The sequence below is a fragment of the Notolepis coatsorum genome, assembly GCF_963971535.1.
Source record: "Notolepis coatsorum genome assembly, chromosome: 7".
In the NCBI taxonomy this organism is placed as follows: Eukaryota; Metazoa; Chordata; class Actinopteri; order Aulopiformes; family Paralepididae; genus Notolepis; species Notolepis coatsorum.
Window position 1 is genome coordinate 82212892 of NC_140171.1, and position 24679 is coordinate 82237570.

A 24679-nucleotide genomic window follows, 5' to 3' on the forward strand; every position below is an offset into this window, starting at 1 on the left:
AAGACCATCAGGCCCCGGCGCTTTACCGGACGGCAATTTCCTAATAACCTCTGCTATTTCATCTTCCGTTATTGGGGCGTCTAAATACTCACGTTGAGCCGCGTCTAATGTAGGGAGATCCAGCCCGCTAAAAAATAAAGGAATTTCCTGCTGTGTCGCCTTGGAAGAGGAAGTGTAAAGACCCATGTAGTATTCTTTGAAAGTATTGTTAATATCGCTAGCCTTAGTCACGACGGCTCCCCCCTGTACCTGAATAGCCGAAATAGTGGATGATGACTCCTTGTGTTTAATATACCTGGCCAGCAACTTCCCGGCTTTGTCCCCCGATTCAAAGTAATTCTGCCTGGCCCTAAACAATCCAAACTCGACCTTCTGCGAAAGGATACAGTTATACTCATATTTTAATTGAGTTACAAGCCTTAAGTTATTTGGTGATATTTTTTGTTTGAGCTGACGCTCCGCAACCAGCAGCATTTTTTCTAAATCGCCCATTTTTTTGGCGTTCTGCTTTTTCTTATATGATGCATATTGAATTACGTGACCCCTCACAAAAGCCTTCAGAGCTTCCCAAGCAACCCCTGCTGATGGCGCAGAAGGAACATTTGTCTCTATATACATATCAATCTGATTTTTCAGCATGGCTTTAAAGTCTGTATCCTGCAATAGAGATGAGTTAAATCTCCATCTAGAGGACCGCTTTGCACGGTCAATGGGGAGCAGCTCAAGGGTCACCCTTGCATGATCTGACACTATAATGTTGCCAATTGAACAGGCCAATGTAGATGGGAGCAGATCTTTAGAGATAAAAAAATAATCAAGCCTTGAGAATACACCGTGAACCGAAGAAAAAAAAGTATAGTCCCTCCCCTTAGGATTTAGAGTACGCCAAGCATCTACCAGCCCCAGGGCAGAACACATTCCTCCCACTGTGGAGGTTGATCTGGGGGGTCTAGCAGTGGTTGGTGTACTTCTATCCAGAACAGCATCCATAGTAATATTCAAGTCCCCTGCCCATATGATTGGATAGTCACCCATGTCATTTAATTTACATTCCAGGTCAATAAAAAACATTGGGACATCCCCATTAGGAGCATATGTATTGGCTAGGATAAATACTTTCCCCTGAATCTCAGCCAAAATAATGACAATCCTCCCTTCTTCATCTTTGAGTTCTCTCAGACATTTAAATTGCAGCTGTTTGTTCACTAGTATAATGACTCCCCTACTTTGACTGGTACCGGCACTGCAGAACACGTGACCCACCCATCCCTTACATAAGCGCTTTGATTCATCCAATGACAAATGACATTCCTGCAAAAACATTATATCATACCTGGAGGATTTCAATTTATAAAGTACCTTGTTCCTCTTGATTACATTACCCAATCCATTTACATTCCATGTGGCGAGGCACAGTTTATTATTATTCTGAGCAGACATGGGCGTGTAGAATAGTAATAATGACCGATGATATACTGACAACTAAGTGAAGTATTTTTAACCATGTCGACAAACGCAGGGCTCTTGACAAAAAACAATAAAAAAAAACATGACACGCTGTAAACAAAACATAGCGTGATGAAAAAAACACAAAAAAAAAACTAAAACAAAAACACCGACAGATACGATTCTGGTCCATGATCCGTCGGTAGAGTGGTTCGCTCTGAGCGCCGCCCACCCGCGGCATTGTTTTGGCAAAAGTTTGCGCACGTTTGTCATAAAGTGACATCATTCATTCTCAATGAATTAGCGAGAATCCAGCTCGTTTAACGCTAAAGGAACGCTAACGGGATATTGAAGGACAGCCGGTAGGCTAGTAAAAGGAAATGAGAAGAAATCAAAATAAAAAATAAAAATATCAACCCCGCTCATCCATAACGAGCGAATATAGAACAATTCATACCGCAAATGTCATACGTGGGGGATAAGTAGCAAGTAACCAAGTCACTGCATTGTTCAATAGTCTTGTAGGCTAGTCCCCAGTTGGCTCACAGTCAATATACTACACCTTACCGGCTAGGATGATTCCCTTTCATACCGCTGCACTCAGCTGGACCTTGAACAGGTTAGCAGCCCTCAGATAAGCTAGCGAGCTAGCCAGCCAGCTTGCTCAGCGAGCTTCGGATGAAATCCATGGCTTTCTTCGGGTTGTCAAAGCGCCTGGATCCCTCGCCGGTGTCAATTCTGAGTGTGGCCGGGCGCTGCAGTGCAAATTTAACCTGCCGTTCATGTAGGGCTTTCTTGCAGTCTTTGAAGGCATCCCTCTTAGCCTGTGTGCCCCTGGAATAGTCAGGGAAAATCATGACTCGTTTTCCATTCCATCTCAGCTCTCCCTTCTCCTGCGAGGCGCTTAGGATCTTGTCTCTATCTCCCGAGCGAAAGAATCTTGCGATCAACGTGCGGCTTCTGCTTCGGTCCTCCGGGGCGGAGCGGGGAGTCAGTCTGTGAGCACGCTCGATGTACCACCCCTTAGCGGGGGTAGTAATGCCCAGCAGCTCCGGTATGAGATTCTCGAGGAAGGTATTTGCGTCCCCTGTCTCGCTGCCCTCCGGTATCCCGACGAAGCGTAGGTTATTGCGTCTGCTTCTGTCCTCCATGTCGTCCATTTTATCACGGATAGCCTCCATCTCAGCTCTGGTAGCGGGTGGTTCAGACTGTAGCTGTTTGTCGGCGTCCTCCAGAAAGCCCAGTCTCCCCTCCACGTCACTGATCCTTGACACGAGTGATGTCAGTTTCCCTTCCATCGACATGGTGGCTTTGCGAATTTCACCCAAGCTTTGCATCTCTTTAGATATTTTCTTCAGGATTATAAAAATATTCGCTATGTCCTCCCCCGTTGAATTTGCACTTTCTTCTGTAGTAGGAGATTCATCATCGCCATCTTGGTCCACGTTGGGACCCCCCGAGCGTAAACCTTCCTTTTTAGTGGTACTCTGAGGTGGGTTTTTCTGTTTGCTCGCCATTTTCAGACTCCCAAGATGATCGCTCCTCTATGATGACTTTGTTGTGTCTATTTGCCGACTAAGGATACTGTTTTAGGATATAAATCAAGATGCCGCTGCGAGCAGCTCTCTCTCAAGCGGCCATCTTCTTCACCGCGTCACGTGAAGAATCCAGAAGACTGTTAAGTTGTGCCACCACTTACTATTAATTTATTGATTGAACCACAAAGAGCATCCCCAGTCTGCTGCTACCGTTGCGAGCCTCGCCTGTTCCAATGGGGATCTATTAAAGTCGAACCAGCAACTAAAGTCGCTGTTCTCGCAGCCGTCGCAGGTACAAAACGGATAGGCACAACGAGAGACGGGGTGAGTGATTGTTGACATTTTTAATCATATGCAACTGTTGGTTGACTGCCGTGTCACATAGTAATGCATATTATTGATTATAACTAAATGTAGGCTATAACCTATAATGAAATTAACAAATAAGTTACACGCATGTGGCTCGTCCTCTCTGCATGTGGCGACGAGCTAGCAAACGAGGCAATGTGATGATCAACTACAGTTTGCTGTGTGTGAAGTTGAACATTATGATATGTGTGACGTGTCTGATACAACGAGGTGAAGCGATGTCGACTCGAGATTCATTTGGGGGTGCGTGTGCGACAGCTGCTGCAGCCGCGAGCCTGCAGGGCGGGAGCTTGATGCTGGTAGCGTATCGCACTAACTTGAGAGGTGAGAGATAGTAATTTGATTCTGCAAATCAATTTCTCATTCTTCGCTTGATGTAATTAATACACACGTCCAATTATAACGGAATTCGTTAGCTCATAAAAATGTGATTATAATAGACTGCTGTTTAAAACTCTGACCGGAATATCTCGAATATGTCCGGTGATAGAAATCTTGCAGGACACCCAGACCGGCACAAATATGTTCTAACGGAAACGCTGGGCTGCGCAATACTTGAGGGTCGCTGCTGGCCCACTGCCGGAGATCAAAGCCGCCTTTGATCAGAGAGGCGCGGAGCTTGAGTAGGAGGGCCTCGGCTTCTTCTGGCGTCGAGACGCTTTGCAGACAGTTGTCCACGTAGAAACTATTTCCTACACTTTGTCGGACCTCTTCATCAGCTGCTGGGTCCTCTGCGACGTGTTTTTGCAGTGCGAACGTAGCACAGCATGGGCTGCATGTGGTTCCGAAAGGGAGGACTTCCCATTGATAGATGGATGGTTGCTCATCCCCGATCCTCTCTCTCCATAAGAACCGCAGCAGGGGCTTGTCCTCTTCCACTAGTCGCACCTGCAGGAACATCCCTTTGATGTCGCCGCTGATGGCCACCTTGTTCTGGCGGAAACGTAGCAACACGCCTAGTAGAGCCGTTGTTGGGCCGGGCAAGAGCTCTTTATTCAGATTTTGTGATCCGATCTGGTAGCTGCAGTTAAACACTGTTGTGAAGGGCCAGATTAAACCGAATATATATATTTATTTATATATATATATTTAATTGTATTTGTATATTCTCTAATATTCCCTGATATCCCTTGTATATTCCTTGTACAATATGCATTGAATATCCATTCTAGCCTACTGAACATCCCATAATAGTCTCCATTCTACTATTGGTCGAGACCTTGGTGCCAGGCTGCCATACCCCTCAGACCCAGTTCAAACGTACCGCTCCACATGTACGAACAAGTCCTAGTTCCGCGTAGGAATCTGGCTACCGCACCACTAATGGGACTATTTGTTCATAGTGCGTATATATATACTGCGCTACTAAAGTAGGACTTCCTTTTCAGTCCAGTTTCTTACCCTCCAATAGAGTCACAGACGTAAAGCCTCCCCGCGACGCCACGTGTGGGAGTAAGGCCAAGTTCGCCTACCATCGGTATTGAGACATCGTGTATATTAATATTTGAATAGTCATATTTGGCACTATATCGTCGAGTTGGACGTAGTCTATTAAGCTAATAATAGTCTGTTAATATATAGTGCTTCGTGCGGTGAGAATACTACCGTAGTCAGTACCCCATCGTTTCGGGCAGAGAACTGGCTGCTTACCCAGGGTGGTTGACCCCACGTGAAGCTGCACCCGAGGAGCCCCAGAGCCGACGAGCGAGTGGACCTGTATACCGGATTATTCTACCGACGACAGCCCGCCTTCCCAGGCACGGATTATGCTTTGTATACATTGATTATTCCATGGATAAAGACCCCCGACACTGCCGTGTGTTGGAACCCCCCCCCCCTGGAGAGGACGCAAGGTGAGGAGACGCTCTGCAAGACGAGGTCGCTTCACGTCTCTCCTCCGTGGACCGGATGACGCCGGCCCACAAAGAGTCCACCTGCTTTCATCTGTGGTCCAAGGATCGCCGGCGCATTGAACGGCACTACAGTGGGTTCACCTGGGATACCCTTGGCCGGATGAGGCAGCCGGATTCTACCCCCCCCCCTTCCTACTCCTGTCGGCTTACAAGCGACCGGATTAACCCCCCCTAGTGTGTCCAGTATATAATCATTAAAGTATCATTGCTGTTATTCCTTAAACTATTCCAGGTCGTATATGTACCACCTGCGCCTTCAGAGATTGGACATTCTCTATTGATATACCGACGAATACTCTTGCCATAAAAGTGCATACTAATTCCATTCATAAATGTGATTGATTTGATTAAGTGCCTGCTCTACACACCATCGCTGTGTAGAAATAAAGACCTATTTCTAATTCGTACATTTGTGTTGGATCCGTTTCATCTACGTGACAGTGTTCATCATAATATATTTATGCCGTGTACTGGGTGGCCGAATATTAAGTACAAAGGTAGTGGTAGTAAGTATCATATCTAGTAATACAGTCAGGGAATTGTACCCCTCAGTTACAAACACAATACGATCTTTGCCGTTGTGGTGGACTTTGTGGTGCGGCACGTACCATGATTCGGTCGTCTGATCGGCCTCTTTAATGTCAATTCTCTTTATGTGTCCCGCTGTGATTAGCTTGTCAATCTCAGCGCGGTACACAGTAGCTTGAGCGGGGTCTCTGGCTAGGCGCCGCTCTGTGTTCGATAGATACCGCTCCGTCGCTTCTTTTGGGGCGTGGAAGGTAGGCATACCCTCTCGCCTCAGGAGTGGAGTTGCGTATCTCATCACTCCGTTGACTTTGACTCTCTTTGTCCCCTGCTCGAGGAGGGCTATGGCATAAATGTCTTCCTTGGAACGAATGTGTTTCTTTTCGTTCTTAAAGGGCATTGTCTCTAGTGTCCATAGCCTCTCGACGTGCTGTAAGAGGGCGGTGTCTTCTTCTGTCACTCTGGAGTGGAGGCAGCGAGTGGCTGCTGTTCGGTTGGGAGACCTGGAGAGGGGGCCTTGTAGTGTCCATCCTAGGCGGGTCTCGACTGCTGCTGGACAGCCTCTGGGCCCAGTGTGGACCCGGTCCATCGGGACGATGAGGTGTGCATGGTCGGATCCTATCAGCAGGGTCGGGGTGGCGCCGTCTATGAGCGGTATAGGTAGTTGACGCAGGTGCACGTATTTGTCCATCAGCTTGGCGATGGGGTAGGTGTACTGCGACAGGCCTATGTCTTGGCTGGTGAAAGCGTTAGTGATCCTATACCGTCTCTCTGGCTGCCCGCTTGCTGCGATAGTGAAGGAGACGTTCTCACCCTTGATCGTCTTCAGGTCTCTTCTTATAGTCCGAATCGTCATCGTTTCTTTGCTCCCCCGCAGCCCCAGCTGGGCCGCAGCGGACGCGAGGAGAAGGGTCTTTTCTGACCCGTCGTCAAGGACGGCGTAGGTGTCCATGACCTTGTCCTCGTAGCTCAACGTTACGCGGACCACCTTCAAGAGCACCCGGGCGCCCCCGCTGCTGGCGCGGTCAATGTACATAACACTTGCCTTTGTGCTGCTTGAGGGTGCGGGCTTTCTTCTGTTACTGTCATGTAAAACGTCCAAGTGGGCTCCGTCACACCGACTACACCTCTTCTTTAAGCGGCACTCGGCTGCCATGTGACTGCGCGCACAGCGGTAACAGCGGCGGTTGGACTTTATCCATTGACTCACCTCGTCGGCGGTCATCTTCTTGAACGTGTCACAGTGTGACAGCCAGTGTTCCTTTTCGCAGTACTGGCATACAATCTTCCACTTCTCTTTCGTCGAGGGGGTGCTGTGGTTCTTGTTGCGCGGTACTGATTCGGCTTGGTGCATGACGGTCACCAGCCTGCGGTTATCGTTTGATCTCCTAGATCCCTCTCTGGAGCTTGGTACGCTCCGCACGAACGTATCCAGTCGTAGGCTGCTGACTTCTCTCGCCTGGAAGTCGGCCAGGTCTAGGAGGGATGGCTCGGGACCGTTGGGATCACGGTGGTCTTTTTGCCGCCTGAAGCGCTCTTGTCGGGCGGGCGGAAGTTTCTCTAATATTCTTTCAACATTAGAGTTCGCGTACAGTTCGTGCCTACCCTTTTCCTTTTGTGCCCCCAGCATCCCTACCAGGGATTGTACCTTGATAGAGAGGTCATCTAATGAGCGATTGTCTGTGGCTGGGGGTAGACGGTCAATATTCCTTGTCTCTTGTATTACGTAGTCCCATATGCGTCCATAACGTTGGTCGAGGGCTACTAGAGCCGCGGTGTATGGGGTACTTGAGTTGGAATATGCCAGCGCTATATTATGCGCTCTGGGCACCTTCAGGTGCTTGAGTAGGATAGCATACTTGTACGTCTCATCGGGGACATCGGACATCATTGTCTCTAAGCACATTCGTAGCTCTGTGTACTGTGCTCTGTTCTCGTGTGTGAAGTCCGGGAACGTCGGTGTGCCAAGGTACGATGCCATGGATGCCTGGCACATCGGTGAACGTTGGGGGAGAGGCCTCCTAGGCGAGTCTCCTCTTATGTGTCGTGGTGGGCTGGTACCTGGTGGGTACCAAGGCCCGGGTACCCAGGTGCTGTTCCTCGGGGCTGGTCGTGCGTCAGGCTCACCCGTGAGTTGAGTCGGGGGTCTGTAACGCAGGGCCTCGGGGGTAAAGCCTGGGCTGTACTGGACCTCCTGGTCCTGTGGAGTACGATGCTGCTGTTGGGCTTGACTTTCCTCCTCTTCCTCTTCTTCTGCCAGGTCTTCTAGATCCTGTAATCGTCTATTTAGTCTCTCAGCGGCGTAGGCCGGTTCTTCCCTGTTGCTGGGTCTCGCATGGACCGCTCGGGGAAGGGGTTCGGAGACGTGTATAGGCTCTTTCTGTTGGCCGGGCTCTGGGTCGCTTGATCGGGTAGGGGAGGGTGCCCTAGACCCTTGTCTTGACGAGGCCCTGGAGCTCCGTGCGGAGGGAGGGGGGGTTGCCCTGGCTATCAGTTGCTCCATTATCTGCGCTTGTAATCGGTCGCGCTCGGCTTCGCGCTTGATGTGAGCGAGGTCGCGCTCTGCTTGGCGCTGGGCTTGGGCTGCGTCGCGCTGTGCATTGGCGGCTTCGCGCTGTGCATCGGCGGCGGCGCGCTGGGCTTCGGCGCGGTCTCTTTCCATATTCTCTTCCGTCTGGAGGCGTCTGGTCTCCAGGCGTATGCGGTCGTCTTCACTCCTTTGCTGCGCCTGGAAGCGTTCTCGCTGGGTCGCAGAGTGTTCGCGTTCACTAAGGGCTTGCGCTTGGAGTTGCGCGTGGAAGCGTTCTCTTTGGTCTGCAGATTGTTCGCGCTCACTCAGTTGTTGAGCCTGCAGGCGGTCTCTTTCCATGGTAGAGTGTTCGCGCTCACTTTGGTGTTGCGCTCGGAGGCGCTCTTGTTCCATGGAAGAATGTTCGCGCTCGCTAAGCGTCTGTGCTTGGAGTCGATCGCGTTCAGTGGAGGCTGCCAGGGTGGCGATAAATGCCTGCGCCAGCATCTTGTCCGCCTCGCTGGGGGAAGACACTGATGGAGGTGATCGGCTTCTGGCAGTGCTCGTTGGAGATCCGTTCTCCTGTCGCGCTCCGAGGAGGTCCATCTCCTGGGTGCGCGTCTCTTCTGGTGGTGGGTCGGGTTCCGTCCCTGGAGGGCTTTCTTTATCCTGGAGCTCTCCGGGGACTATCCCGTTGACGTTGGCGGGGGGTAAAGTCATGTCATGTCCCTCCTGGTCCCCCCTGTGAGCTTGGTCAGTTACGTTAGAACCCACTAGGGTCTCTACTGGCAGGGTCGCCTGGTCGGTAGGGTTTGACATACTTTTACTATCCGCTTTTTCCGCGTTTAACGTCTGTATAAAGCTAGGTAGTAGACTGGTAGCGTAGTCCTCTAGGTAAAGAGGTGGCTGCCGTCTGCGCTCCGGGCGATCTAGCTTAGGAGAACCGTTTGTGGAGTGTTCATCGCTGGCCATGTCAATATTAATATTATATTAATATTACGCTAATTACCCTCCGGCTCGAAGGACCAATTGTAACTGAGGGGTACAATTCCCTGACTGTATTGAATAAGTATGGTATCATTAAACCACTACTGAGTTATGTACATTACTACTGGCCATACAGTACACATGTATATGAGATGAACACCCCCACAATAACACGGCTTCACAAGAAATACTGTTTAGAATAATATTTATTAGAAGAGCACCAAGATTATCTTACATTACTTATCAAGATTGAGAGTTGCGCTTGTAAGGCGAAGAATGTGCATGAATAGGTCAAGAGCGTAAGTCCATGAGCATATTACGCAGGAGATAATTAATACCACCTGTATCATAAGAATTATATATGGTACACTAGTAGGTCAGCTGGAGATACTAAGGGGGTTCCCTCCGGTTGTAAGCCAGCAGGGGAGAGGATTTGTCGGTAGCAAAAGTCTGGATCAACGAGGAATAAGGAGACTCCAGGTACAGGAGACAGTGCAATAATCCCTTGATCCGTAGACAAAGCAACAGCTATTCTCCGGTGTGCAGTGCCGCATGGAGGAAAGCTAGCCAGCCTCAGAGTCCTAGAGGCGGGCTCGACGGTGCTCCTCACAGGGTAAATCCCACACGGTAGTGGGTGTAGACGATTCTCCGCTCCAACAGCCACAGGACCAAAGCAAATATAATCCAGCCGAAAAGGGCTCTGTAGTCGTCGGTGTAGGTTATCCAGTGTACATATCCACACGGTTCTCGTCTAGGGCTCCTCGGATGACGGCACAAGGTTAGGCCGCCCAGCCTGGATAAGCACACTAGCTCGGTACGATGAAACGTTGGTAATGCTGGTCACTGTAGAACGGTAGCCGCACAATACACTATACATAATAGACTATTACTTAATAATAGAATAGGTCGAACTCGACGATACAGCGTTAAACTCTGACACTTCAGCTATCAATTCGCACGCGGTCTCAAGGCTCTATTTCGGGGCAAAACGGGCCCACTTCACAGCACGTTGTATCGTGGTGTGAGGCTTCAACTTGTTACTAAGATGATTACTGCTGTATTCACCTGCGCCGTATTTATACGTAAGGTGAACAATCTAGTACCAGCCTTATTTCTGTCTCGTATTCCTGCGCAGAACCGGGCATGTCCAGGCATGTCTTAGCAGTGACTTTGAACTAGACATTGGGGGGGTATGGCCGTGGCGCCTAGGGGATTGCTGTCCAATAGGAGAACGAATATTATGGTCTGGCCTGTACTAGGTAAAGGGATATTCCGTGTATATGTACAAAGAATATACAAGGGATATCAGACGATATACAAAAGAAAAAGCAAAAATGTTCAATTCAAATGGATGTTGGTATATGAGTAAATCAATGAATATACATTATACATACGTTCAAGCAGCAAATTCTTGTTTATTAGCTACTACAGTGCAGACATTTTAGCAAAGGACCTTTTGTAAACTCAAGCAAGCAGGAAGGCCAGTAGCGTGGTTGGGGTGGAGCTGGACTCCCTAGCGAGGGTGGCGGAGAGGAGGAGCCTTGCTAAGCTCCAGGCCATCAGGGAAAACCCCTCCCACCCACTATACACAGACTTGGCTGACAGGAGGAGCATGTTCAGTGCTCACACCAGTGGCGTCCTTTCAGTAAAAGGCAAGGTATGGCGAGGAGGGGAGTTCTGAGACTTCTGCAATTGTACCAACCACCAGTTATTTGCTATTGAAACAGCTGTCCTGTCATAATGAGCATATGTACTGTGAGTTCTGTCCTTGAAGCATTTGCAATTGAAAAGTCACTACAGTAGGTGCTCTGAGGCACTGGCATCAAGGTGTGCATTTCAATCGGTTGACTAATGTAATACAGTAGTGAGAGCAGCACTAAAATACCTGTTTGTGGCAGGTATTGTGTGTGGGACATCCTGAAGCCTTCAGCTCCTGTGGCTAAGTGGCACATATCCCCAGCGTGGCCATCCTATACCTCCTCCCTCAACGCTAATCCTCCGCAAGACGTGCTACTTAACTCCACTACTCTGCTCGTCACCACATTGGACCGGTTAACACACAGACAGTGGTAGCTTTTCTCTCGAAAGAACAAGAGAGAGTTAGAGAGAGAGAGAGAGAGAGAGAGAGAGAGAGAGAGAGAGAGAGAGAGAGAGAGAGAGAGAGAGATTGTTTAACTCCTCACTGGCGAGAGAGGCAGAGCCAGGTAAAGGGGAGACAAAAGGAGGAATGCAGATCAGGGAGAAAGACAGGGAAAGAGAAAACAAGACAGACACACGCAGATAAAGACCCAGAGACAGAGAGAGGGACAGCCAGATAATGAGACAGAGAGTGGGGGAAAGAGAGAGAGAAAAACAAAGAAGACAGAGTGTAAAACAGAGTGAGGGAGAGAGACAGAGAAAGAGACAAATCAGTTGTGCAATAGTCACTTTTGGTGAGTTGTTTCTATACAATTCAGTTATATGACATTTAGGTATGACACAGGACTACACAAGCATTTTTAGTATAGAAATGTGTCAACAGACTAAAGCAGGGAACCACAATATTTTGCATACGAATTATGCAGAATGTAATATCATAACTGTCTATTACTTTTCTTGCAATTGAGCCAATTTTCCTTAGGTACGGTTTTGAGGTGTGTGTTCAACAGAATGTAGTATCAAAAACACATTCACAAAAAGTATGGGTTACTGAATGCTGAACTGCACTATTATAATCACTAAGCCAGACCTTACCTGTGTCCCTGTATCACTTGTCTCTGCTGCCCTTTGATTAAAAAACGTCCCTATGTCCATTTTCCTTTTTTTTGGGACATATTTCAGTTAGTCACAGTAAAAGTCACCTAGTAAAAGTGAGATAATTGACAATATCAAAACAAGCTAGGGCTGTACCGAATAGTTCGAAGCTTCGTTCATAATGTTGACATTCGAATTTTAAATCAACATAAAAATGTTTTTTTTTTTTTTTTTTGTACATTTTTATTTGCCAAGGTATGGCGAGTGCCATACCTTGCCATACCAAATGGACGCCCCTGACACTACCTAAATGCAGCACTGAACGGCACAGGAAGTCCTTCATTCCAACAGCCATCAGACTATACAATGCATCACTGTGCCTCACTGCATCACTGAGCACAGAGTGGCAGCTCCATAGTGGCAGGCAGGCCACTAGCGGCCTCCAGGCTCCACAACAGGGGGCAGCGACTGCTGCCAGACATTGACCTAATAGGAACCCAAGGAGGACAATAACACTACCTTAGGCATACTGCACCTTATGTGGATACTGTGATACTGTGAATAATGTATATTTCAGTTAGTTAGATAGTAAATTATAACACTACCTGATGCATACTGCACCTTATGTGACACTGTGAATACTGTGAATATATATTTCAGTTAGTTAGATAGTAAATTATATTGACCTATTTGTTTACACTGCTTGTGTTGTTTTTACTACCTGTACCCCCCCCCCCCTTCCCCCATGCTGCTATGGTGCCTCTCAGTATATTTTTACTGTATTTATTTACTGTATATTTTATTCCATTCTTATTCTATTTTACTCTACTCTTATCCTGCAACTTGATTTGATTTGTTTTATTATTCTAATTCGTGACCTGTTCTGTCTAAATGTTTAAATGTTGAGCGATTTGCAGTGTCAAATTTCCCACGGGATAATACAAGTATTTCTATTCTATTCTATTCTATTCTATTTCGAGGTAAAAGTTAAATGCAGTACTTTCAAGTACATTCCAGAACAGTTGACCACTGGGAAAAAAACTTGATTGATTTCAATTTCTCTTATTTTCAATATTAAAACATTACTAAAACATATTTTTTGGCTCTGCTCTGTTTTTGATGATTGCATAAGTAATTTGTGATTTATTATACTTTATATTTCTCTGGTCTCTTTTGAAAGGTAACATTCTGAAGTTTCGTAAAAAATACTTTTGAGTGCTAATGAAATAGAATAATAGAGGTTTGAACACACTGAAGTAAAGGTTTTGTGTACTGATTGACATTTCTGTTTGGTGGTTGCCAGATGCCTGTTTTTAAGAGGTAGGATAGGAGCTGGAAAACATAATGGTTCCATAGCCTGAGGTCTTATAGTCATACAGGTCCAAAGTTTATAAAAATCCCACGGAAAATCCTCACTATGGAATCGCTTTCGGAGCAGACACTCCTTGGCTACAACGGTGGTCAATAATTTTCGCCATCAGCGGTGACTGGTCAGTTCAGGTACCGTTCACAACCGGACGTGGTCACTCGTCCGAATGGCTTGTCAAATGACGCTTGCCGGATGTTTCGTCTTGTAACTCGAGAATGGAATCACGCAATAGGTTGAGACGATCAAAAGGTGGAAAATTCAACTTTCCAACAATGTATTGGTTGATCAACGGAAAAAAAGCCCGGAGCCGACAGATGAGAGAAAGTGCCGCGACGTGCATATGAGTGTGTGACGGCCTGCATGCGATAAAATGCATAATTTTATTCTACGTCGAATTTTTTCTGTAGTTAATTCATCGAAATTAATGCGATCAAGTCACAGCCCTGTAAATTATATAACACAACAGTGATTATACCTATAATCACTTCATGAATGATTTGACTTGTGCTGTTCTTGGCTGTTCTAAACACTGATGTCTGGTAGGACATTCCCGGGGAAATCATCTGGCACACAGGAAGTGACAACCAGCAGCAACAGCAGCAGCAGTAGTTTTCAAGATGGAAAGCAAGTCAATACAGTGCAAAAACACTGTTGCGCTTATCACCAATAGATGGTGGGCGATAGTGGCTCAGGTGGTAGAGCGGTAATCGGAAGGTTACTGGCAGCGTGTCGAGGTGTCATTGAGCAAGACTTTAAACTTAAACTTTTCTTTTTCATATGAGTTCATATATCACACTGTTGTTGAATAGGTTTTTCCCTTATAGAGATATTTGGTAGCCATTGTGTTCTCCGGCTTATTTCAGCGTATTTCCTCTGAAATTGTACATTAAACACCTTGTGGACACTCAAAACTCAGCACGTCTGATAAAATGCCATAACCTGTAGGTCTAGACTGTTGACCTTTAAATCGTCCCATACAACATTCTCTCAAAGAGAGACACCTCTTCCTCATCTTCTTGTGTTAGACTTTGGCACAATGAAGCAGCTTTAAAGGTCAACAGTGTAGACCAACAGCCAGGTTAGCATGCCTTATTCCTCAGATGTTGTCAATCGACACAAAATGGCTATCAAATATCTTCACACTGGATATGCATATTAATCTCTTAACCCCTCAAGCCCGAGAAATGGCTTCTTGAAGAAGGTGTGTTCACACCGAAACGTCATGATTTCAGGCTGCCAATAATTAGTCCTACAGGTCATTTTTGACGGGAGTCCTACAGGTAGTTGGTGAACAGATGGTGGTGGCTGGTGCCCACATATATTTTTCCCCTGAATAATAATATTAATATCTGTGTAATACAAATATCTTTGTCCATCTCATTTTCGTGCTTTCCCACATTTATATTAGGATTTGGGCTCATCCCTACTGCATATATAGGAGCCTAGTCGGAGAAACTTTTAATAAAATAGGCATTTTGTCTGGTGGAGAAGGAGCTTAATCCCCCCTCTCTCTCTCCCTCTCTCTCTTTATGTCTCCCGTCTATCCCCAGGTCATCTGATGGTGTGTGTGCAGCTGGGACAGTGGTGGTGAGTCGTCTGAAAATGGGAGAGATGGAGGAGGTTGACGTGGACCACATCACCGCTGACATACCAGCACAGAAGGTAGGAGAGAGAGAGAGAGAGAGAGAGAGAGAGAGAGAGAGAGAGAGAGAGAGAGAGAGAGAGAGAGAGAGAGAGAGAGTCTGCTGTACTCCAGATACCAAGTGCTAATGCTTACAGGATTAGACGTCCACTATGCTCAAATGGCCCAAGAGATTCATCAGATTTCCGTAATCCTCAGGGATTGTGTGTGTGTGTGTGTGTGTGTGTGTGTGTGTGTGTGTGTGTGTGTGTGTGTGTGTGTGTGTGTGTGTGTGTGTGTGTGTGTGTGTGTGTGTGTGTGTGTGTGTGTGTGTGTGTGTGTAAATGTGGTGTGGGTGCCTAAAATGTGCTGTATGTATCAGCCTGATTGTCACTTACTGTATATACAGTAACTGAAAGGTCTCTGAATATCTCAGTGGATTTGCATTTGTTATGTCCCTGGCTTATTTTTGTAATTTGTGAACATAAATCAGTTATTCACATTTGTATTCACCATTGCAATTGTACCAACCACCAGTTATTTGCTATTGAAACAGCTGTCCTGTCATAATGAGCATATGTACTGTGAGTTCTGTCCTTGAAGCATTTGCAATTGAAAAGTCACTACAGTAGGTGCTCTGAGGCACTGGCATCAAGGTGTGCATTTCAATCGGTTGGCTAATGTAATACAGTAGTGAGAGCAGCACTAAAATACCTGTTTGTGGCAGGTATTGTGTGTGGGACATCCTGAAGCCTTCAGCTCCTGTGGCTAAGTGGCACATATCCCCAGCGTGGCCATCCTATACCTCCTCCCTCAACGCTAATCCTCCGCAAGACGTGCTACTTAACTCCACTACTCTGCTCGTCACCACATTGACAGTGGTAGCTTTTCTCTCAAAAGAACAAGAGAGAGTTAGAGAGAGAGAGAGAGAGAGAGAGAGAGAGAGAGAGAGAGAGAGAGAGAGAGAGAGAGAGAGAGAGAGAGAGAGAGAGAGAGAGAGAGAGAGAGAGAGAGATTGTTTAACTCCTCACTGGCGAGAGAGGCAGAGCCAGGTAAAGGGGAGACAAAAGGAGGAATGCAGATCAGGGAGAAAGACAGGGAAAGAGAAAACAAGACAGACACACGCAGATAAAGACCCAGAGACAGGGACAGCCAGATAATGAGACAGAGAGTGGGGGAAAGAGAGAGAGAAAAACAAAGAAGACAGAGTGTAAAACAGAGTGAGGGAGAAAGACAGAGAAAGAGACAAACAGACAGAGAGCAGATGTCTCCTTCACAGGTTGCCAGTAGACTGAAGACTGTGTCATCAAAATGGGCTCCCTACACTCCAGAACCAAAGTTGTATGTACCTTTGATTTCAGTAAATTTTCTGATAATTTGTTGGTATCTATCCGACTTGGATAGACCTATCCCTGTAACGTTATCCATTCTACATGTATTTTTTTGTCCGATTTCAGGTTACAAATTGAATTATGATAAAAATGTGGTAATGCATATCTGTGGGCAGGAAAAAATTCCAAAATTAGGAAACAAATACTGAAAGCTCATAAAGCAACAAGAGGAATAGCAACAACCACATTATTGTTATATTATTGGACAGAAAATCTGTATGCTATGTCACTGAATCTACTCTGTGCGGCTTTCAAATTGAGTTTCTCACCTTTACCTCCATATCATTAGCAGCATTATTTTATTATAGTACAGTATATGCTCACCTTGTGTGCAGTGTTAATTTTGTTGACTAAATTGATGACGAAAGATGTTCGTCAACGAAGGTTTTTTTCATGACGACAACGAGACGTGACGTCACGTTATTGAATACCATGTGACGCTAACGAGACTAAATAGTTTATTAAATATCGTTGACCACAACTGAGCACACAAAAATGTAATTTACAAAAACCAGGACGAAATTTCTCTTCATGTATGTTGATATTGTTGACTAAAACAAGACGAGACAAACTAATTATAACTTTTCTTAATGCCATCGTCCCGACAGAACAGTGTGACGGCTGACGGGAGCTGTGTTATTAGCATTAGCTGGAGCTATTTGAAAAGCTAGTTTTAGCTGAACGTTACCTTGGCTAAAGTTGGGACTATTCATAATCCAGCTGCAGACCTGCAAGCAAAGTACAGCAAGTTGGCAAAGGAGTATTCCAAGCTAAATAACTTTTTCACCAGTAACGTTAACTTACATTGTTTGTGTTTCCATCTAGCTCGCGTTAGCTAGTGGCTAAGCTAGCTCACGCTAACGTGGCTAACTGATCGAACTCTCGCACACAATTAATAACATAATGCAGACAGCCATACCGGTGACAATGTTTAGGTTTTAGTGCCAAATGATAAGAGTCTGAGGCGGAGTCTCAAAAGAGAATGTTGAATATTTATTTTGCATAAAAAATCACAACAGATCCTCTGCTAGGAGCTAACTGAACCGGAGGCGTCTCTACAATTCGTAGCCGCATTTCTGCAGACCCCTCTCTGATTGGTTGAGCTCCATTTCTGCAGACCCCTCTCTGATTGGTTGAGCGAAGCCCCTCTCTGATTGGAAATGTACTACCAGATTCGCTTATAACGTTATTTCGCGTTATCACAGAGACTTCTATTGACCAAGGAATTAGTTATTATTAGTAAATAGTAAGACACATTTCCGTAGCAATTGACCACCAGACTCTTTCTCTTAAGGCATTAACTGGGTTAATTAATATAAATGTTATATTGTAACTGTCTAGTTACACATTGGCTGCAGGCTGCAATTAAAACTTTGAATCTGAGAGAGCTCTGGTCAGCGAAGCCGGCGAGCGATTATTATTGGTTTTTAATAACAAACCAATTACATAATCCTATCCAACATATGTGTAAAGGCACACACAACATATTCCAGTTAACGGTATATTTTTTTAATGATTCGTTATGGCGTAATCAATACTTCCATGCGTATAAATTGCGTTCGCGACCTCCATGTTTTGGGGCTATTCATCAGAAAACTCGGATCCGGGATTCGGCTCCCATCCGTCGGGCAACAACTGTGGGTTTTCAGCCTCTCTCTCTGGAGCTTAACGGAGTTTCGACTCCTGGCTAGAGGAGCTTGTCGCGGCTCATGCGCATGCGCACGCTCGGCCAATCAGAGAGGGGTCTGCAGAAATGGCCTCAACCAATCAGAGAGGGGTCTGCAGAAATGCGGCTACGAATTGTAGAGACGCGAACCGGAGCCTGCTGGAAAGAAATTAGGAAGTGCGCAACAACGTTTAACGTCCGTGTGGAACCAATGTACCAACAACCATTCCGTGGGTGAACTCATTGAGCTTAGTTGTCAATTAATGATACTAATACTAATCTATACAATCACCTGTTGTTCTATAAATACCGTTACTTTCTAGTTATTACTAAAAAACAGTATATATAAAACAGTAGCTGTAAAAATGAAAAGAAAAAAAGTGTTATAATTTATATAATATAATTTTTTTTTATATGTATGCACTGGTATCGGATCAGTATAACCAGACCTAGACCACCTCTAACTCTAACCCCTAACCAGACCTAAACCACCTCTAACTTTAACCCCTAAGTTAGGGTTGTGACTTAGAGGTGGTCTAGGTCCGGATAGGGGTTAAGAGGTGGTCTAGCCCTTTACATCCATCTATCTAAATAATAATAATAAATTATAATGAATGCTTAACTACCCCTAAGTTACCCTAACTAGACCTAGACCACCTCTAACTCTAACCACTAACCAGACCTCTTCCATGTGGCACTTTAACACTGACCTCAGAATGTGATTTTATATAATGTGTTTATGCAAGCAGATTGCAATCAGTGTGTACTACTACTAGTACTACTGTGTGTTCTGTTTACTTAGTTTACAGTATCCTGTTATAGAATAAACCGCTGCCAGACACAGCAGAGAGAGAGAGGACAGACATGACAGAGAGGACAGACACAGCAGAGAGAGGACAGACATGGCAGAGAGAAAGGAAAGACACAGCAAACAGAAGACAGACAGAGTTCAGCGTCATCTCTCTGGTCAGAAACAACGTCACCACATCCGTAATGCTCTCTTTGATGCATACATTGGACCATGTCTACACCAACATATACTGTAGGAGCAACAATACATTGGACCATGTCTACACCAACATATACTGTAGGAGCAACAATACATTGGACCATGTCTACACCAACATATACTGTAGGAGCAACAATACATTGGACCATGTCTACACCAACATATACTTCCTGTGTATCACTTGTGCCGCCGACTCAGATTCCCCTAGGTTAAAAAATAAATACGCAATTTAAATCAGAAAATGTTCCATGTTGACTATTTCTGACTTTCTGAAGTTTTTTTCCATTAACTAAAAATAGACAAAAATGTCATCCGTTTTCGTCGACTAAATCTAGACTAAAACAAAAAAGACAAAATTTAGACAAAAACTGACAGACTAAAATGCTCAGACATTTAGTTGACTAAAACTGACTAAACAAAAAATAAATGAAGATGACTAAATATGATGAAAACGAAAAAGGAGCACTTGACACATGACTAAGACTAAAACTAAAATGAAAATAGCTGCCAAAATGAACACTGCTTGTGTGTCCCCAATGCTAAACTTTTGAATAGAATAGAATAGAATTTGGGAGCAATTAATTTGTCAGTGTGGATTTCGATATCCACAATTGTCTGTGCTAAAGTTTCCAAATGCAGACTACATCGCATCCTCTGTATCTATCAATCTGTCAGTGAGCTTTTAGCCTATAGCCAATTGAAATACTAGAAATGGTCACATGGACTGGGAGGACCAATGGCAAATGATATACTCTATACTTGTGTGCTCTCGCAAAGCGAGACGTCAGACAGAGCAGCTTGAGGGAGTAGCTTGTACCTGGTTTTATAATAAAATGGCAAAACAACATGAAAAGAGGTATAATGTATAAACAAGCATTTGAACTTGTTGTGGATGTTGAGGACGATCCAGATAATATATATGAAAAGGACTCTGAGCCAGAATGCTGTGACAGTGATGATGACAATCATAGTGAAGGATTTCATGTGTTTGAAGCTATGGTTTGAAGTAGCCTACTTTTGTATCAATTGCTCTGACAACTAGGCTATACAGTATATCATATATTGTGCAGCTTGAAAGAAAATGGCCTGTTGATGATTCATGTGTGTAACTATGCTATTTGAATAAGATGCAGAGAAGGACAATGATAGGAGCCCACAACAGAAAAGGAGGAGAGCTATGATGGAGAGGCCTTTTGTGTGTGTGTGTGGGGGGGGGGGGGGGGGGGGCTATAACACGTGATACTGATTCAAAGAATAAGCAAAAAATACAATATGTCCAGGCAAACCTTTGTCTATGTAGGCTTTAGAGGATTAACCTCTTAACGTTCGACGGCCCTCATACGTGCCGCCACGCCTGTCGCGACACTTTTCTCTCGTCTGCTGGCTTCAGGCTGCGTTTCTCCCATTCATTCAATACCTATTGCATGCTTTGGGTCTCGAGTTACAAGACGAAATAACCGGTGAGCAGTGGCGGACTGGCCATCGGGACGTTCGGGACGAATCCCGATGGGCCGGGACCAAAGTGGGCTGGTCCAAAAAAAATTATAAAAAATTATATTATATATATATATATATATATTTTTTTTTTTACTTTTTTTTTTTTTGTGGGGGGGGGGGGGGGGGGCAGTGTGGGGGCCACTAATGTGGGCCGGTGTGTGGGCCAGTGTGTGGGCCAGTGTGTGGGCCAGTGTGTGAGTCGGTGTGTGGGCCACTAATGTGGGCCGGTGTGTGGGCCGATGTGTGGGCCAGTATGTGGGCCAGTCTGTGGGCCGGTGTGTGGGCCAGTGTGTGAGTCGGTGTGTGGCCCACTAATGTGGGCCAGTGTGTGGGCCAGTGTGTGGGCCGGTATGTGGGCCGGTGTGTGGGCCGGTGTGTGGGCCAGTATGTGGGCCAGTGTGTGGGCCGGTGTGTGGGCCAGTATGTGGGCCAGTGTGTGGGCCAGTGTGTGGGCCAGTGTGTGGGCCACTAATGTGGGCCGGTGTAGTGTGTGGGCCGGTGTAGTGTGTGGGCCAGTGTGTGGGCCGTATGTGGGCCGTATGTTACCACTTTTAACAGAGAACACAGTTTTTGCAATGGTAGTATACAGAAAAGGCACCGTACAGTCCCCTCTACTGATGGCCCTGGTGGTAATGCCAGTGTCTGCTTTCTGTTGGATGAACTCATTCAATGGGGGAGGGGCAAGTCCATGCAGAACCTTGTTCATAAAGCAAGTATATTTGAAAACTTGGAAATTCTCGAAACTTAGCATGTTATGTTTTTCTAAAACATTACAGTGATGAAATGAAATTGGTTTCCTATCAAATACTTTTATGGCTTTTTTGTAGAGTAATTATATTGGTGTAAGAGTAGTGACATATAAAAGAGACCAGTTGATAAAACAGTAGGCCTACTCGATGTGTGATAAAATCATTGAATGCAGAAACATCCTTGCAGCATTAACTGGCAGGCAGGGCCTGATCTGCCTGAAGTTTTCGATGTTAAACTTGACTGTCCAGCTCCGCCTCTCCCAGAAACACATTAGAGTGAGTGACCTCTACTGGTGACTTTGTGAACATCATACACACTGTTTTCTTGGTGTTAAGTGAAAGACATGCTTTTGTTAGCCAGTCTTGAATGAGACATGAGACATCAGTGAATGAGATTCACGTTTCCTCCCAACCGCGAGTAGGCCTAGAAGCGCAGAAATGGAGAATGCAAAAAAAGAAAGGGTGGAGCTGAAAAAGCTAGAATTAAAAAACTAAAATTGCTAGTAAAAGACGCAGAACAATGTTCTAAAATTACAGACATGTTTACCCGCTGCTGCTGCTAATGATGATGAAGTTCAAGTGGAAGGAACCAACAGTAACATGACAGGTGCATGCAGTAGCCTAGTGCATATTCTACTGTTGGTGTCTGCCGGTTCATGAGGGCTAGCTAGCCTATACTAGCTCTTGCAGTGATTTCAGTCATTCTATTACAAGACAATGTGCTTTCCGTATTCCTGATTCCTTACAGCACGTGGACATAAATAGTTGTGACTCGTGACGTTTTTTCTCTGACTAAAAGTTTAGTTAGCAATGTTAGGACTAGTGCCCACCACAGCATCAGAAGCTAAAGTGCTAACCTAGAGAGCCAATCAGAACCTAGGACGGGCTGCAAATTAATCGGCTACTAATATTATAATAGTAAATACTCAAATAAAATACTATTATGTTCCCTTCCAAATTTTCATGTTGATATAATATTGGTAATCTAATTGATTGAATTGATTAGTTGCCATTTTACATGCTTAAATAAGATGTACCTTAGAATTCCCAACTGTTAGCCATGTTCTCGATCTGTATATGATTAGTCTCATCTACATGTTTGTAAATAACCACAGCTAACTAGCTTAAGCTAACAACTAGGTCAACTACTACCCCGTAGTTAAACAAATGTGATTGCATATAACAGCTAACTGCTACAGCTAAGTTGGTAGTTAGCCTATTCCATTAATGTTGAATGTATTTATGAAGGTTGTTGATGGTGGTTGGCGCTGATTAGCAGACATGATTCCGTCAGTCTGCCACAGGGCAGCTGTGTTTGCTGATGCTGCTCACAACCACCAGTAGTGTATGACTGTGTGAGTGTGAATGCTTGATGGTTTCTGTGAAGCGCTTTGTGGAACAATGCTGATATACAGTTAAGAATGAGTAATTCGCTATTTTTGAAAACTACAAGGGTGAATAATACTGTTTTTTTTGCTATTTTCTTTTAGAATACTGTTTTGGAGTCTTAATTTTTTTAATGTTTTTTTTTTTATCCACTTTTTCTCCCATTTTCTACATTTTCTCCCATCCCAATTTCGTATCATCCAATTCAACCCTCCCCTGTCACGAACGCTGTTTCTTGCCTCCCACAAGCCGGCTGCAATGTGGACTAAGTCATACATAGCACAAGTCCCCTCCGGTACTTGAGGTAACAGCAGTCGCATCTTTTCACCTGCGCAGCTCGATCTCTCAGTGACGAGGAGTAACGCGTGGAAGGCTCACGCTGCCCCCGACACTTCCTGATTCTACTGCGCAGGCGCACCAACCGACCTGTAGGAGTCGCTGTCCACAACGCCCGATCCCCACCCATCAGTTTCCCACCCCCTAATACGGCCAATGTGTATTAGTATGAACGACCAGCTAAACTGAAAGCAATGTGGAGCGCTGGGCTCGAACAGGCGAGCCCAGCGTCTCCAGTATTTGTGGCGAGCGCCTTGCCCACTATGCCACGTAGCCGCCAATTTTTTACATTTTTGTTAAGAATATAGGACAGGCATATATAAGCATTATGCTTCAGTCTGTACCTTTTCAGTCACTGTAAAATCAAATATTGTTAAATGATGGGGTATATTGTATTGTGTGAGATGATGACTGAATAAACTACTACTACTACTACTACTACTACTACTACTACTACTACTACTACTACTACTACTACTACTACTACTACTACTACTACTACTTTGGGTGTTTTCAAAAGGCTGAAAAACGCTGTATGAATTCAAGCCATTATTATTGATTGCTGATGTTCTTCTTATGCAGTTGACTCTGAGGAAAGAGAGAGCGCCCAATCCAGTACAGCTGACCCTGAGGGGAGAGAGAGCGCCCAGTCCAGCACAGCTGACCCTGAGGGGAGAGAGAGAGCCCAGTCCAGACAGACAGACACACAGAGAGAGAGACAGAGAGAGAGAGAGACACAGAGAGAGACACAGAGAGAGGGAGAGACAGAGAGAGAGAGACACACACACACACACACACACAGAGACACATACAGAGAGAGAGAGAGAGAGAGAGAGAGAGAGAGAGAGAGAGAGAGAGAGAGAGAGAGAGAGAGAGAGAGAGAGAGAGAGAGAGAGAGAGAGAGAGAGAGAGAGAGAGAGAGAGAGAGAGAGAGAAAACAGGCTCTTGGAATGGGTGTCTGGGAGGAAGTGGGGGGTCTTTCAATGTTGATTAAACGGCAAGCAACTAATGTCATGAGTGCCAAATTAAAGGACAATAAATCCAATCTAACTGAAATTGTGTAGCACAGTCCTTTCTATTAGGGATGCTCGATATTGGCTTTTTTACCGATACCGATATACCGATATTGTCCAACTCTTAATTTCCGATACCGATATCAACCGATACCGATATATGCAGGGTTTCCCGCCCCAAGAAATGGAATAATTTCAGGTAATTAACATTACATATCTCTTGTTGTGGAATTAACACAACATTATGCATACTTTTGACAATAAATAAAATCATAATTGGTTCTTACTTGCTTGCCTGGGTAAATAAAGGTTATAGAAATGTAAATAAAATATTATTTTTTTAAAACCGATACAGATATTTTTCGATATCACATTTTAATGCCGATATCAGCCGATAATATCGGTAGGCCGATAATATCGGACATCCCTACTTTCTATGGATCAAAACCTCAATATTATTATGGTGTAGTTAATACTTCATGTATCCTTAATCCCTAGGCTAATGAGGCACTAAGATGTTAGTAAAAAAAAAAACATATGCCAATGACGGGAAGTAACGGTATATGTATGTGTGTGTCTGTGTGTGTGTGTGCACTGTGCATGAGTGCACATCTAGGGGCGG

At 45.2% G+C, this 24679-nt stretch overlaps 1 protein-coding gene across 1 annotated transcript in view; it reads left to right on the plus strand.

Moving 5' to 3' along the window:
- The window catches only part of inpp4b (inositol polyphosphate-4-phosphatase type II B), a gene marked incomplete at its 5' end in the record, with an annotated part of 822779 nt that overhangs the window by 430239 nt on the left and 367861 nt on the right, over window positions 1-24679 (plus strand). The window contains one exon of the mRNA XM_084318315.1: window positions 14940-15051. Coding sequence (XP_084174441.1) covers window positions 14940-15051 — 112 coding nt within the window. The remainder of the gene's footprint in view (window positions 1-14939; window positions 15052-24679) is intronic.